General features: G+C 54.4%; 4 protein-coding genes across 4 annotated transcripts; 2 read left to right on the top strand and 2 right to left on the bottom strand.

The window, feature by feature from the left end:
- Positions 1-238: 238 nt before the first annotated feature.
- BBK36DRAFT_154624 (P-loop containing nucleoside triphosphate hydrolase protein) lies at positions 239-5,240 on the top strand (the record flags this gene model as incomplete). Its single annotated transcript, XM_024897628.1, has 4 exons — positions 239-685; positions 774-1,409; positions 1,478-4,618; positions 4,677-5,240. The coding sequence occupies exons 1-4, from the start codon at positions 332-334 to the stop codon at positions 5,238-5,240; spliced, it is 4,695 nt and encodes a 1,564-aa protein (XP_024752151.1). The 5' UTR covers positions 239-331.
- Positions 5,241-5,638: 398 nt separating this feature from the next.
- On the bottom strand, positions 5,639-8,133 carry BBK36DRAFT_1113181 (P-loop containing nucleoside triphosphate hydrolase protein; the record flags this gene model as incomplete). Its single annotated transcript, XM_024889880.1, has 3 exons — positions 5,639-6,339; positions 6,397-7,935; positions 7,995-8,133. 3 exons carry the CDS (start codon positions 8,131-8,133, stop codon positions 5,639-5,641), a joined length of 2,379 nt encoding a protein of 792 aa, XP_024752150.1.
- A 1,117-nt stretch (positions 8,134-9,250) lies between these two features.
- BBK36DRAFT_1113302 (APG6-domain-containing protein) lies at positions 9,251-10,789 on the bottom strand (the record flags this gene model as incomplete). The annotated part of the gene is made up of 2 exons (XM_024889895.1): positions 9,251-10,638; positions 10,705-10,789. The coding sequence occupies 2 exons, from the start codon at positions 10,787-10,789 to the stop codon at positions 9,251-9,253; spliced, it is 1,473 nt and encodes a 490-aa protein (XP_024752149.1).
- A 737-nt stretch (positions 10,790-11,526) lies between these two features.
- Positions 11,527-14,520, top strand: BBK36DRAFT_1166714 (hypothetical protein; the record flags this gene model as incomplete). Its single annotated transcript, XM_024894951.1, has 1 exon — positions 11,527-14,520. One exon carries the CDS (start codon positions 11,527-11,529, stop codon positions 14,518-14,520), a length of 2,994 nt encoding a protein of 997 aa, XP_024752148.1.
- Between the last annotated feature and the right edge of the window lie 266 nt (positions 14,521-14,786).

Raw genomic sequence — 14,786 nt, 5'->3', positions numbered from 1 at the left:
TGGGAATGGCGCTCCTGCGATAAACCGCTTTGGCCTCCCGTGACGCGAGCTGACTGGACGCTGATAACTACCACGCATCATCGCTTTTGGTTCATCTGGAATTTTATTCTTATCGCTGTCATCGTTCTGCTTCCTTTTCATATTGATTTGCGTCTTTTGCTTGGCTGTGGACACAGAGGCGCTCCGCTCCGCTTCTACGCAATCCATCCTGCGTGGTCATTGAACCTCCCACTGACGTCCGTGAATTGCTACTGCTATCGGCTTCAATAAATCGCACCAGCTTCGTCGCCTTGAGCTCCGACCGGTGCGCCGGCGAGCGACTCTCGCCGTGATGCCTCACCAGCTTGTCCTCGGCGCCATCGCCAAACAGGCCCCCTTGGACCATTGGGTGCTGCCGTCCTCCATCGCCGGTGCCACCGTCATTGGACTTCTGTCTCTGCCTGGTGTCTTTGCTCTTCTTCACCAGATTCGCAATCGAACCCCCAAGGACAACTTCTACCAGGATGTTGACGGCACGAGTACGCCCGAGGCTGTTGCTTCGTTTTCCAACAAGTGGCCCAAGATTGCTATACTTGTCTTGTCTCTAGCAACTTTCGGTCCATCCCTGGCCCTCTCCATTCTGTCTACCCTTCGTCCCGACCAAGACGACCTCTTTATTTCCAACTGGCTGGTAACTGCTGCTCTTGTAAGTCCAATCATTCCTGCAGCATCAAATAGCGCAGGTGATTCGCAAAGCGGCTAACAGTTCTTCAAAGGCTGCCATTGCCATCCAGGCTGTCTGCATCTTTGCCCACCGAGCCCCTGTCAAAGCCCATGATCTCGGCATTTGGGCATTCGGCTCGACATTTATCAGCATCCTGGTCATCATTCTTCAGTCGCTACACGCTGTGCAGCTTGGCGTTACGAAGAATGATCCTATCTTCGTTCTTCGGCTGGTCAGCTTGGCGGTCGCGGTCCCATTGCTATTTGCCAATATCTCGATCCCGCGACGACCCGTCGTCTTCTACAAGGACAGACCGGTAGATGCGCAGTTCACAACATCTGTCTTGAGCCGATTTACTTGGTCCTGGGGAAAACCCTTGGTAGCGCTGGCGTCAAAGAAGGGCGATCTGGATGAAAAGGACATTCCAGGACCGGATCACAACTTCAGAGCCCGTGACTTGGTCGAGGCATGGAACAACTTCCACTTCGAGGGCACGCTGCTGAAGAAACTTCTTCGGGCTTATCTACCTCTCTTTGTACTCCAATGGGTTGTCACCATCACTCGCTCGTTTGTCGGCCTGGGGCCGTTTTGGGCCATGCTGCGCGTGATTGAGCTCTTAGAACGCAGCGCTGGCTCAGGCGAACGTCCAATGGGTCAGATACTGGCATACATCATTTCCCTTGCTCTTTTCACTCTTTGTACGCAGGTACGAACAAGCAAACACTCTTTGTCAAGACTTTGGAAGACACAAGCTGACTTATACCAACTGTACAGTGGCTGCAAGGATGGGTCAACTGGTTCGCCATGTACAAGACGTCCATCCCTCTCCGAGGCCAGCTTTCGGCTCTTGTCTTCGAGAAATCCCTGAAGCGCAAAAATGTCAAAATGGCGGAGAAAGAAACGCCAAAGCCGGATGGGGATGCTGCCGAAAGCGACGACAACGCGAAGAAATCCGAGGAAGAAGACACCGTTCTCAAGTCTCGCCAGGCCATTGTGAACCTCGTTGGTGTTGATGTTCGCCACGTCTCTAACCTTGCGTCTTACCAGTTTTTCATCATCAGCAGTTTGGCGAATCTTTTCGTATACTGTGGTTTCCTTCTTAGCTTGATCGGTTTCTTGCCTTTTGCTGCCGGCATCTTGGCCTGGGCTCTCGTCATGCCGGTCAACACATACGCCACCAAGTTTTACATGAAGTACCAGGCCCAGCTCATGAAGAACCGTGATGCCAAGCTGGCCATTGTCAACGAGGCCCTATTGGGCATTCGTCAGATCAAATTCTCGGCTCTGGAGGACCAATGGGAGAAGCGTATCCAGGAAGCCAGAGAGAAAGAGCTGACAACCTTGAAGAAGACCTTCATGGCTGACTCTGTGCTGTTCGCTTGCTGGGTGATTAGCCCGATTTTCCTTGCGGCTGCCTCGCTCGCCGTCTACGCCCTGTTGCACGGCAATCTGTCACCTTCGGTTGCCTTTGTCAGTATCAGCATTTTCAAGAGCCTGGAAGCCACTCTTTCAGCTCTTCCCGAACTTCTTACGGCTTCCGTCGATACACTCGTTTCAATCAAGCGAATTGACAAATACCTCAGTGGTCCTGAGATGAAGAAAGTTGTATCTGATGGCCCGGATGTTGCTTTCGATAATGCCACCATCTCCTGGCCTGTTGATGTCGAAACGCCCGATGAAGAGCGCTTCATTCTCAAGAACGTCAATCTGTCATTTCCCGCCGGCGAGCTTTCTGTTATTTCTGGCAAAACGGGAACTGGAAAGAGTCTGCTACTTTCCGCTGTTCTTGGCGAAGTAGATCTTCTTGAAGGCGCCATTTACGCACCCCCTACCGTATCGGCTCTTGAGCGAAACGACCACAAAGCTCATCCGGGAAACTGGATTCTTCCGGGCTCCGTTGCGTATGTGGCTCAGACACCTTGGCTCGAGAGCGCGTCTTTCCGAGACAACATTCTGTTTGGTCTCCCCTATATCGAAGCTCGATACCAGAAGGTTATCGAAACCTGCGCACTGAAGAAGGATCTCGAGATCTTGGCTGATGGCGACAAGACTGAACTTGGAGCCAATGGAATTAACCTCAGCGGCGGCCAGAAATGGAGAGTTACCTTGGCCCGAGCCATCTACTCACGCGCCGAGATCCTGGTCATGGACGACATCTTCAGCGCTGTTGACGCTCATGTTGGTCGACACATCTTTGAAAAGTGTATCACCGGCGACATTTGTGAAGGGCGCACTCGGATTCTGGTTACTCATCATGTCGCACTGGTTGAGTCCAAGGCCAAGTATCTGGTTGAACTTGGCGAAGGCACTGTCCTGCACGCTGGCTTGACATCTGAACTTGCTGAGGACGGCATCCTGGAAAGGATCAAGACCAATGAACAGACGCAAGAGGAAATTCAGCAGGAAGAAGCAGCCGCTGATGCCTCAACGGTCGTCAACTCCGAAGAGGCGTCCGTTGCTGGTGTTGATGGAGAATCAAGCGGAAGCGCCACCGAAGCAGAACCAGGCAAAGATAAGGCCGCCAAAGACTTTGTCGAGAAGGAAACTCGCGACAAGGGAAAGGTCAAGAGCCGGATCTACCTGACCTATCTCCGGCACAGCGGTGGCTGGCTCTTTTGGATCGTCCTCGCCCTTCTATTCTCTAGCTTTGAGGCAGGGAATCTGGCTCGGAATTGGTGGGTCAAGATCTGGACAGAAAGAAGCGAAGAGCAAGCTGATGGCATGCGTGCATTCGAAGTGGAGCAGAAGCATGGCCTTGCATACAGCTTGTCCTTCCAACACGGTCCTTTCCATGTTGCTTCCGGCCTGCTGAACACCGAGTCGGCGGACCGCAATCTGTCCTACTACTTGTTGATCTATGTCGCTCTCTCAGGCGCCAGTGCATTCGTAGGGACGCTGCGCTTCATCTGGTCCTTCATCATGAGTATCAGGGCCAGCAGGACCCTCTTCAACCTGATTCTCTTTACTGTCCTACGAACTCCGCTGCGTTGGCTTGACACAGTTCCCGTCGGCCGCATTCTGAACCGTCTCACGGCCGATTTCGACATCATCGACAACCGCATCAACATGGATTTTGGACTCTTGCTGTGGCGTGGTCTGGGCTTGGTCGGCGTCTGCATTGCTGCTACTCTCGTGTCACCTTTTATTCTCCCCATGGCTTTCGTCCTAGTCTTCTTCGCTGTCGCTGTTGCCAAACAGTACATGGCTGGCGCCAGACCGATGAAGCGGCTTGAAAGTACCTCCAAGTCACCCGTCTTTGAGCAGTTTAACGCGACATTGTCGGGCGTAGCGACGCTCAGAGCCTACCAGAAGACTCAAGTATATGTGGAGCGTATGCATGGCCATCTTGATGCCTGGGATGCCGTGAGTATCTACGGCAGTCTGTTCAATCGTTGGATGAGCTTTCGTATGGCGTTGATTGGTACTGCATTCAGCTCCATCGTTGGTGTCGTCGTTGCCTTGTCTCCCTATATTGACGCCTCCATGGCTGGCTTCACTTTGGCTTTTGCTGTCGACCTCTCTGGAAACATTCTGATGACTCTCTGGAGCTACACCAGCCTGGAACTGGACATGAATGCTACAGAGCGTGTCATTGAATACGCAGACCTACAGACGGAACCGCTGGATGGTGAGAAGCCTCCCGCGGCCTGGCCCACGTCAGGTGACATCGAGGTCAAGGACCTCGTCGTCAGTTATGCTGAAGATTTACCGGCCGTGCTGAAGGGCGTATCTTTCAACGTGAAGAACAACGAGCGAGTCGGTGTTATTGGCCGTACCGGCGCTGGAAAGTCATCTCTTACTCTGGCGCTCTTCCGTTTCCTGGAGGCTCGTTCTGGGACCATCTTGATTGATGGCGTAGACATCTCCAAGATTGACCTCCATAGCCTGCGGTCCCGGTTGGCTATCATTCCTCAAGTAAGTGATTTAGATCGATTCTTTGCCTACGCAGATTGCTAACGTGTGAAACTCTTAGGACCCCGTGTTGTTTTCTGGAACGATCAGGAGCAACCTCGACCCCTTCAACGAGCGCTCCGACGAGGAGCTGCGCGAGTCACTTCACCGCGTTCACCTGGTCGACTCGCAGCCGGCGACACCTGCCAATGAGCCATCCTCTGCCGCTGGCTCAACCGCCGCTCAAGCCAATGTCAACATCTTCCGCGACCTCTCAAGCGGCATTGCCGAGTCCGGAGGCAACCTATCCCAAGGCCAGCGCCAGCTCCTGTGCATGGCTCGGGCCATTGTATCTCGACCCAAGATCATGGTGCTCGACGAGGCCACTTCCGCCGTGGACATGGCCACCGATACGCTCATCCAGCGCAGCATCCGCGAGGAGTTTACCGACAGCACACTCATCGTGATTGCGCACCGTCTCAGCACGATTGCCGACTTTGACCGCATTCTCGTGCTCAGCGAGGGTGTTGTGGCGGAGTTTGGAACGCCGAAGGAGTTGTGGGAGAAGGAAGGGGGTGTGTTTAGGGATATGTGCGAGAGTAGTGGTGAGAAGGACAAGCTGCGCGAGACGATTTTGGGCAAATGAGTGCGTGAGAGCATTAGGGGTTGGAAGTCGAAAAGTTACACTGGAATGGGGCTTAAAAGAGGTGAATTTCGTTGATTATATATGTGCTTTACAGGTGCTTGCAATGGGCATCTTTCATCTTCTGGTACATGTTGCAGTCAGACTCAGCAGTGGAATTTTTGCACACATACTAGGTAGAATATTCAAAAGACTCTTTGAATGGCCATGATTCCGTGTCTCATCATTGGTATCAAGCTGTCTGTGTACTAGATAATAGCGTTCTTTCGTAAAGTCATAAAATCCCAATCTCACAGCAGAAACCGGGAAGGGCGTTGGCGCTCCATCTTCATCACATATCCAAGTTGACAAACGTGGAAATAATTTGGTACCTCAAACCTTGAAGCCATCATCACTGCCATTTAGTTAGCAGCCCCATCATCGCTATCCCCGTCATAGTCAACATCATCCGAGCCGGCGGGCACAACCGACTTGATGTAGTCCTTGAAGCCCTTGCTCATCTTGACCACGGCGCGAATATGCTTCTCTCCAATGGTGATGGTCTGAAGTCCCTCCTCGTTGGAGTCGCTCTCGGCCAGCGCCAGCGCCGTCTGCATGGCATTGCGAATCTCTCTTCCGTTCCACTTGAGCGCGCGGACCTCCTGGCTCGTCCAGACGAACTCGCGGGCCGCCATGGCGACGCGGATCTTGCCGCGGGAGTCACGATCCAGACGGTCAAAGTTGTGAGTCCAGATGCGCTCGCGCTCCTCGTCGCCGAGGTTCTTGTAGTGCAGCGCGACGTGGATGCGGCTGAGGAAGGCGGTGTCGAAGGAGCGCACGCGGTTGGTGGTGAGGAAGAGAACGCCGCGGTAGTACTCCAGGGCGCGGAGGAAGACGGAGACGAGGCCGTTGCGCGAAATATTCTTCGCGCGGCGGCGCTCGAGATAGACGTCGGCCTCGTCAAGCAGGACCAGAGCTCCATAGCGCTGGCCCAGCTCCAGGAAGTAGTTGAGGTTGGACTCAACACGGAATGCGTCGACGCTCAAGTCGCCACTCGTGAGGGCAATGAGCGGCCGGTTGGTCAGCTCGGCAATACACTCGGCGGTGCACGTCTTGCCAACGCCTGCGTCCAATTGTTAGCTCTATTTTCTGCGCTTCTTAAGAGGTTGTGGTATCATACCTGGAGCGCCGTGCAGCAGGAAAATGCGGCCCTCGCCCTTGTTGCGGATAAAGTCGTTGCCCCAGGGAGCGACCTGGCCGTCAACTCCGGTGGTATATTGGCCGATGAGGGCTCTCACCGTCATCTTAATGTCGTCGTCCAGGACGAGATACTTGAAGGCCTCCTTATCAGGCTTGACAGGGCTGAGATTGGCGATGTGAAGGTTTCCCCAGCGGCGAGTGCCTAGGATGAATCCTGGGATTGTCTTGCTGAGAATAAAGAAGAAGAGGTCGTTGCTGGGAGGCGTGTCGCAGAGAGGATCGAGATCCTCGAATCCGACATACGGACCATCATTCTCCACGACACGACCCTCATCACAAACAGTGCAGCCGCATCGAGGGAGGCTCTGAGGAAGGAAGTCTTTGTTCGGGACGGCCTGAGTTACACGGCGGCGTCCAGGAAGAGGATATCGCCTGCCCTCCATATCAGGAGCCGAATCATAGTACTTGTCGAACCCCGAGGCATCGCATATGACACGGCCGTTCATAAAGCCAGTCGGGCCACCAGGCAGCCTGCTGCCAGAGCCTGAGTTGACAAGAAGGCCGTCGTACTCCATATAAGTAGGTCGCTTCAAAAGCTCCCAGTATAGCTTGCCTTCTTCGATGAGCTTCTCACGCATCGTGAGATTACCTTGAGCAACAAGGTCTTCCTTCCAGAACTTCGCAGGAATGACCGACAGGGAGCTTATGGCTTGCTCACCCGGCCATGGCGTGACAACATGGCTCTCCATAAACCGACCAACTTTGACGCCGTTAGACTCCAGCAGCCAGCAGCCGATTCGGTAATTGTCGAGGTTACCGTGGGAGCGATTTCCAACATTGACACTGCTGATGACAAATGGTGTCCAAATGTCGTGTTTCTTAGTGTAAATGACCTCGCCAGGCTTAAGAAGCAGCCAGAAGTGCTCAAAAGTGGCTGTAGGCGTCTCGAGCTGGTGACGCTCCTCTTCCTTGCTGATCTCGTCCTTGAAGCTCTCATCGAGGAATTTGAGGAGGATATCGATGTGCTGGTTTGTTGTCTCAATGTATTCAGCGCTGTGTCCAACGGGGTGGTTTTCGCGGTACTCGGACAGCTCCTGGCGGTGATGATACAGCACGCGATAGGGTGCGGTGATCTGAACAGTCTTGCCGCCGAGGTTGACGTTTGGGTAGTATCGAACGACGCCTCGAAGGGCATTGATGAGGTGCTCCGAGTAGATGACCATCAATGGAGTCTCGGCTTGGGGAGTTCCCGGCGGGTCATAGTACTGCTCTTCCTCGGTATAATAACCGTCACTTCGATAATCAATATTGTCAAAGGCAGATGTAATGGGGCGCTCCATCTGAGGGTGTCCTCGACGAGGATGCACTATGCGCCTGCCATCATCAGGCCTGCCCTCAATGCACACAGTGGTCACAATCTCGAAGACGGGCTTCTTGACAAGCTCGCCTCCCTCGTCGGCTTCATCGTGCTTGATCTCATAGGAAGTCACATTCTCAAAGGGCTTGGAGCTTCGCAGGCCTGCCAGTCACGTTGATCAGCAGTTGATTCATCAACATAGTAAGAGGATTGAAACTTACGCCCAAGGAATCGTCTCGAGTGGGAAACATGGTTCAGGGTATAGAGAACGTCAGGAACCTCACCGTCGACGGCGTACTTGAGCCGTCGCGGATTGGGCAGCATGCTGCGCGGTCCCAGCTCCTCGAAGCCATCGCTCATGCTGTCCTCGCGGGAGTCATCATCTCGGCACGAGCGTGCACGAGGTTCGAAACCCCGGACGATGCGAGGGCCGGCCATGAAGTCCACGCTGTATTACACGAACAGGGGTTGCAAAGATGAGTATGAAGAAGCAAAGCAAACCAGGAAGTTGATGGGCGAATACGGGGACAGACAAGAAGAAGTGGCACGGATCAGACAGAGTATTTGGCTTGATAGCAGCAGACAGACAGACGTCTTTATAGCCACCAAGACTCTCAGCTCATCAGATTAAATGCTGACCACTGACGCAGGAAAAGTATGTGATGTGTTACCCATAGGGTTGCTCCAAGGCAGCAGCTCCTGGTCGCAGCCCAGCCAGGCTAGTGAGGTTGTCTGCCTAACGCTCAGCCCGCGGAGAGCAAACGATGCCATGAGATCATCAATCTGGACTAGACCTTATGCACGACAATCGCCGGACCATCACAGGCCTGCAGTGTGGGCGAATGCCGGCTAGGTTTCGAATAGAGAGGAAGCCTGGAGGAGGCTGAGAACTGCACCGCTCGTTGGCCCAAACCAGTGCTGTGTTGTCATTTCTCATGCAGCTGCCCGCCTGGGGGCTGAAGGAGCATCTCACAAACATCCTGAGGGATTGAAGCTCCGTCAGACCACGTAAATCGCCAAGTTGAAATGGCTATTGGCGACAGACAAGTTGTGCGGCGTGAAACTGCTGTGCAAGGAAGATCTATTCGCCCCCGTGACTATGAAATCAGGATGTCTGCCTCCTGTAATATACTCATTGGTAGGGAGAAGCCGTCTTCTTCTAATCGCGTAAGGGCCCGGCAGGATGCTTATGTTTCATTCGATCTGCTTGTTTTGCCGTTGTATCTGGCATATGTCGCTTGGGCATCGCAAATCGCTTCGCAGAGCGGACAGTGCCTGGCTCTTGAGATTAGACGGCATTCGCTGAATGTAAGACGGAATGGACAAGATGGACTGATTTGAGGGCACAACGAGAAATGAGGCAGGCAACATACCCGAGGTATCCCGTAAGGATGCTGGTAGAACAAAACGGGATCGAATTGCTCTCTCATAACATGATGAGCTGATGCCATGAAGGCCGCCTTCTCGTCTCACTGCTCTAGGCGCCATTCCTCGCACTCGAAGTCACATTGCTGGCGTGGGCCAGCAGGAACTTGCAGCACGTAAGTGTGAGTTTGCATGCTTTGGTCCATCCATCATCTTGCGCAATGCCGAGCTTGATGCTGGTCTCCCCTATCTTGTCCCCCTCGATTTTGTACGGAAGGGTCAAGGGGACACCCGTTGATTCTGTTTGCTGTTGGACAAAGACACCTAGCTGGCGGACTAGCTCGAGAAAAGCAACCATGGCGGTGTCGAACTTGCGATGCATAAACGTGAGCCCAAGCGGCATGTCTCCCGAGCTGTACAGCTCTAGCACATGCTTCTTTGGAGGTGCGTGCATCGGTCTTCCGCCAAGCCTGCTGGACGCCGGATTGGACGCCTCGTACCGGATGATCTTGGAGGTGCTTCCCAGAGGCACCGGCTCGTAGCCCTGGAACTTATACCCGAGCTTATCGGCAACCGTCACGAGCAGGAGCAGCGCATGACCCCAAGCTGCATTGACTTCTGGCCAATCCACGGGCTTATTAGAGAGCCTGCCGAGGCGCAGGCCGTTGATGGTAGCGAAGCTTCCATCGTGGCTGATGCAAAAAGTGTCGTTGTAGACATTGGACCGTTGTAGCTTCTCGAGCAGCTGCGAATCGTTGTTATACTTTGCATTGACACTGTCGCGCTCGGCCTGGAACTCTGCCATTTTCGCGGCAAAGGCGTTTCTCTCCCGCCAAAAGTTCTCCTCCTCTTTGTCCAGCTGGCGTGACTCTTCCTCTAATGCCCAGATCTCGTCATCCAGTGCATCCTTCTCGGCTTCCAGCTTCTTCAGCTCTTCCATTGCAGCGGTTTTATTCTTCTCTGCCTTTTTCAGAGCTTCGTTCCAGGCTTTGACGTCCTCGTCACTCGGCTGGTTACTCTGCACCTCTTTCAAGTGCTGAACATAGGCGTCCCTTTCCTTGGATACGGCATCGAGCTTCTTCTGAAGGCCCTCCACCAGCAGTTCGGTACAGTCCACACAGACCGGGTGATCGATGTCGGACCTGGCGGATAATATTTCGAATAGCCGGTTGATCTTGTCTATGTCATGCCCCATGTCCATCTGGGGCTCGTCTTCGGGGGCTCCGTTTGTGCTGGAGGCTCGTCGGCGAGGAGGGATAATTGCTCGTTCCTTTTGCTGCTGCTGGGGCGGCAGAGGATGCCCAACCTGCGACTCCGTGAGGTAGATGAACGACATGGTATTGTCGCGGGGCTGGCCGCCACGGTACCGCTTGAATGTCGGCGCGCCAGCATTCTGAGAGACTTTGTCGTAGAGAGACTTTCGCGATTGCTCCTGTTCCTGGAGTGCCGACGGTTGCGCGCTCGAGGGCTTGATCGCTGTTTTTGGAGATGATGTTGCGGCTGTACGACAAGGCGATGAGCAACTGCGTTAGATACGTTAAGCGACGGCAAGAGAGCATTACTCACAGACGAGAAGATCATATGCGGCTGGGTTGAGGTCGTCGAGAGAGCCGTCGAGCTTCAACGGCTGGCGGCACTTTTGGCAGTGCATCTTGAAGGCAGGAGAGACGGAGGAGGAGGAGGGGGTTTGGTTGACCGTGGACGAGTCTTTTGCATGCCCTTGATGCGCTGGCTGTCGATCGGATGAGTAGATGACGGGAGATGTTAGATTGAAGAAGATGGAATGAGGGTTTGCAAGGCAAGTCAAGGCTCGTTTTGCGCTCTGCCAGCCGAGTCGTGAACTGGAGGTAGAAGTTGCGTAGAAGTTGCGTACGCAGCAGTGACATGTGGACGCACTGAACGGCTGTGCCTTGTGACGCCATGAAGGAGCCTGCCGGCCCCACTCAAACTTGGGGTTGGGCCTGTCGGCAAGCTTACAGAGCTCCAGACAGGCAGCTCTGTCCTGTGAGCATGGATCGTTAGCGGACTGACAGCGCTGTATTTCCAGCTTCCGGCGCTAGACTGGCCGTGGAGGTGCAGTGCAGCCACTTAACGCGCCGCCGCGAAACGACCTGAGAATAGCGACGCGAGCCGCTCCTTCGCGGTACTTGCACAAGGTCTCCCAATCCCTGTCGCACCCCGTTGCTCCCGCAACCAATCTTTTCTATCCAAAGTTCAACTGTCGCATTTTCGCCCGTTTTCGAAGCCCCAGGTCTGCCGGGTGGTCGGCAGTCTGCATCGCCGAGGGCCAACCCAGCCTCAGTTTTATTATAATATCAATTGACATTACTCCTCTGTTCTCTCTCTAGCTTCTATACCAGCATCAACACTGTCGAGTCCGGTCTGGCCATGGAACCGCCGGCAAAGCGCCGCCGCATGAGCCAGCTGCTGCTGGACAAGCACCATGCCGACGAAGACGACGATGAGCTCGCCTTTGCGCCATTCGAGGTCGAGGCCAAGCGAGACCCCGATTACAAGCTCTCTGTCGAGCGGGCCTATGCCGACCAGCGGTTCCAGGCCACCATGGCGCATATCTTCGAGAAGTACGGGCGCGACTTCGAGGGCATTGGCGACGAGATCGATCTTGTGACGGGCGAGATTGTGGTCAACAACGGACATGTGCGCAATATGCGAGACGAAGGCGATGTTGGAGACGGTCTGCGAGGCGATCTGACGGACGGAGAAGACGACGAGGACGAGGGCATCCTGCTAGAGGATCTATATGACGACGAGGAGGAATACGCAGATGAAGAAATCGGAGAGCAGGGCGAGCGAACCCAAAATGGCAACAATGCAGACGGTGATGACGAAGACGACGAAGACCGCATAATACAGGGCCGCCAGCCATCTCGCGACTCACATTCAACGGCCTTGGTGTTGGGATCATCGTCAAAGAACGCATTGCTCGGCCGCGCCTCGCCGTTTGGCGCGAACAAAGCAAACGCTCTTCGCTTTGAGCCTCCTACAGAGCTACCCTTGGCCTCCTCACCATTCGCTTTCGACCGATCACCGTTCGCTTTGGAACCCTGGGGACTCCCCGGTCAACACTCCGATCCTCTGTGGGATCGACCCGATCTATTTGCAGTCCAACGACCACCGAGCCAGCAATTGCCAATCAAGCCCAGTCGCTACCATTTCGCTGCGCGGAGCGGCGAAAGCTCAATCTGGGCGCCTGGGTCGAGGTTCCGAGCTGACGAAGAAGAACCCTTGCCATCTGCATTTGCCGCCACATTTAGCAAGCATTTGCTTCCAAGGAGGAAGAAAATCATTAGACATCCGCTACTGCTTCCTTCTACAAAGTCGAATGAACGTGGCGATGATCGCAGAGCGGAAGCAGATGAGGATGACGAGGACGAGGATGTGATTCTGACGGGGAAGAGATTTCAAGAGAACCCAACAGAAGCTACCAAACATGACGACGATTCACGTCAGTCCAGCAGGTCAGCCGGGAAAGAGACTGAGGAGAGGGGAGGAGAGGGAACCTCAAGCGACAGCGGCTACAAGTCCGCTCAAAGCATACGGAGAAGCAGAAAGCGAAAGCAAAGGGCAGACGAAGGGTCCACGAGGGACGAGGCTTGGGTTCAATCTCCTGGGATATTGAAAAAGGCTCCCAGTTCAAAGCCAAAGAGGCTTCCAAGCAAGACAAAGAATCCAGACCAGACGACACCATCTCTTGAGCTGCCCGATGAAGCAAGCGGCTGTAGACGCTCTGGACGGATGAGGAAGCAGGTCGAATACTTGAACAAGATATCTTGGGCTCAAGCCTTGGCAGAGCAAAAGGCCGAAAAGCAAGCGATGTTGCTTCCTGCTCCGGATTCGCAGAAAAGCGGCAAGGACAACGAACATGCGGAAGAGGAGAGTAGCACCGGATCGGACTCAGCAGATGATCAGGCAGCCCTAGAAGAATCGGAGCATGACTGCATCCCGGACTCGGCCGCCGATGACGATGACGAGGAAGAAGAAGTAGAGGAAGACGCCGAAGAGGAAGAGGAGGTGGAATCGGAAAAGGAACAGAAAGGAGGGGAAGAAGCTGAAGAAGATGAAGAGGAAGAAAGGGAGACCTCACCTCCCCTAATCGACTTGTCGACTTCACGGGAACCCCAAGTTCGCCAACCCGATATCGCGGAGCGTCGCCGTACTCAAGCGCCAGCCGGATTTCCCTTCAAGTATACTGATCCTGGATGCCTTCTTTCCGACGACGAGGCTCCCACTAGTTTGTCCAAACCAAGGAAATTAGCTCCGCAGAAGAGGCACGAGGACGTACTCCCGTTACGAGAGATCCGCAATGTCAAGGCTCGGGCGCAAGCCGACTCCTCTTCGTCAGATGCTGGTAAAGAAGAGCGGCCGAATCAGTCTGGCAAGAAACGCAAGCACAAGGCGGACGCCATGATAGACTCGTCCCCCATGGCGAATCAGAACAGCACTGGGAATGTTGACGTCCCATCCGAAGACTCCAGCGGCGTGGCTCCTTTGTCCTCTTCTCCCACGCGCTTCCTCTCCCGAATCACTCTCAAAGATTCTCTAGACGACACGCCTCAGCCCTCGGACGCTGCATCAGAGAAGGCCGATCACCAGCCTGAGGCTATGAGATCTTCGAGCCCATGTGCTCGCGACAGTAAAAACGCCCCGAAGCTCACGGCCTCTAGGCAAAGGAGACGCCAGTCCAAGAAGCCCGTCAGCCCCGTCGTCGAGCAACTCAGCGCAGAAATCGCCCAGCCAAAACAGTCGGCGATCTATATAGCCCTGCCCACCGTCATCGAAGACAGCTCCTACGAGACGTGCGACGATTTCTCCTCTTCTCCCGCCAAGCCTTCTTCGCATGATGAGCCGCCTCCTCCATCACCCAAACGCACAGTCTCGCCCTCCAAAGCAGTTTCTCAACCATCCACACAATCTCCCACAAGAGCTCCCCAAGAATCTCCATCTGAATCCCCCACAAAGAACCCTTCAAAACGCCCTGCTGAAACTGAAGACCCTCTGCCCTCTCTGAGCAACCCGCCTCAAACCCCCCGTCGCCCCCACCGCCGCCTCAAAGTCCCTTCCTCGCGCCACTCCATCCTGTCTCTGCTATCCGACGAGGACGAGGACGACGAGGAGATTGACGAGCTGGGCCGCAACCTGGCCGCAATCCCCAGGTTGCAGAGTTCAGTGGCGCAGACGACTGCGCGCAAGGTATGGAGATCCAGCTCCCGCACCCGTGAAGTGTATCGCACGCCTGTGAAGAAGCGGCCTTCGGAGCCTGTGAGCCCGGGGAGTATCGTCAAGACGCCTGGGGGCACGCTGAGGGCTTGTGGCGTGGATGGATATAGGTGTGGACGGGATTTCTGTTTTACTTGTTTGTAAGGGGGAGGGGAGTACGAACAGTCATATGGGTACGATGTGATGAGGAGGAAACTAGTTGGGCAATCTTGGAGTGACATCTTGGGATGATAAACCACTTAATCAATCTGCTCTCCTTTTCCTGCTGGGTGCAAAATGGAGGATCTGCAAGGGATAAAGGAAAAGCAGTGCAAAATAGCAATATATTACCCGCTACCTCATATTAGCTACCCACGAATGAAAACGAAAAGTGTTCCAAGTCATAAACTGAGAAGCGCGAAAAAAAAAAA

Source organism: Trichoderma citrinoviride, assembly GCF_003025115.1.
Source record: "Trichoderma citrinoviride strain TUCIM 6016 unplaced genomic scaffold BBK36scaffold_3, whole genome shotgun sequence".
Classification (NCBI taxonomy): domain Eukaryota; kingdom Fungi; phylum Ascomycota; class Sordariomycetes; order Hypocreales; family Hypocreaceae; genus Trichoderma; species Trichoderma citrinoviride.
This window is presented reverse-complemented; position numbering and strand designations above follow the sequence as displayed.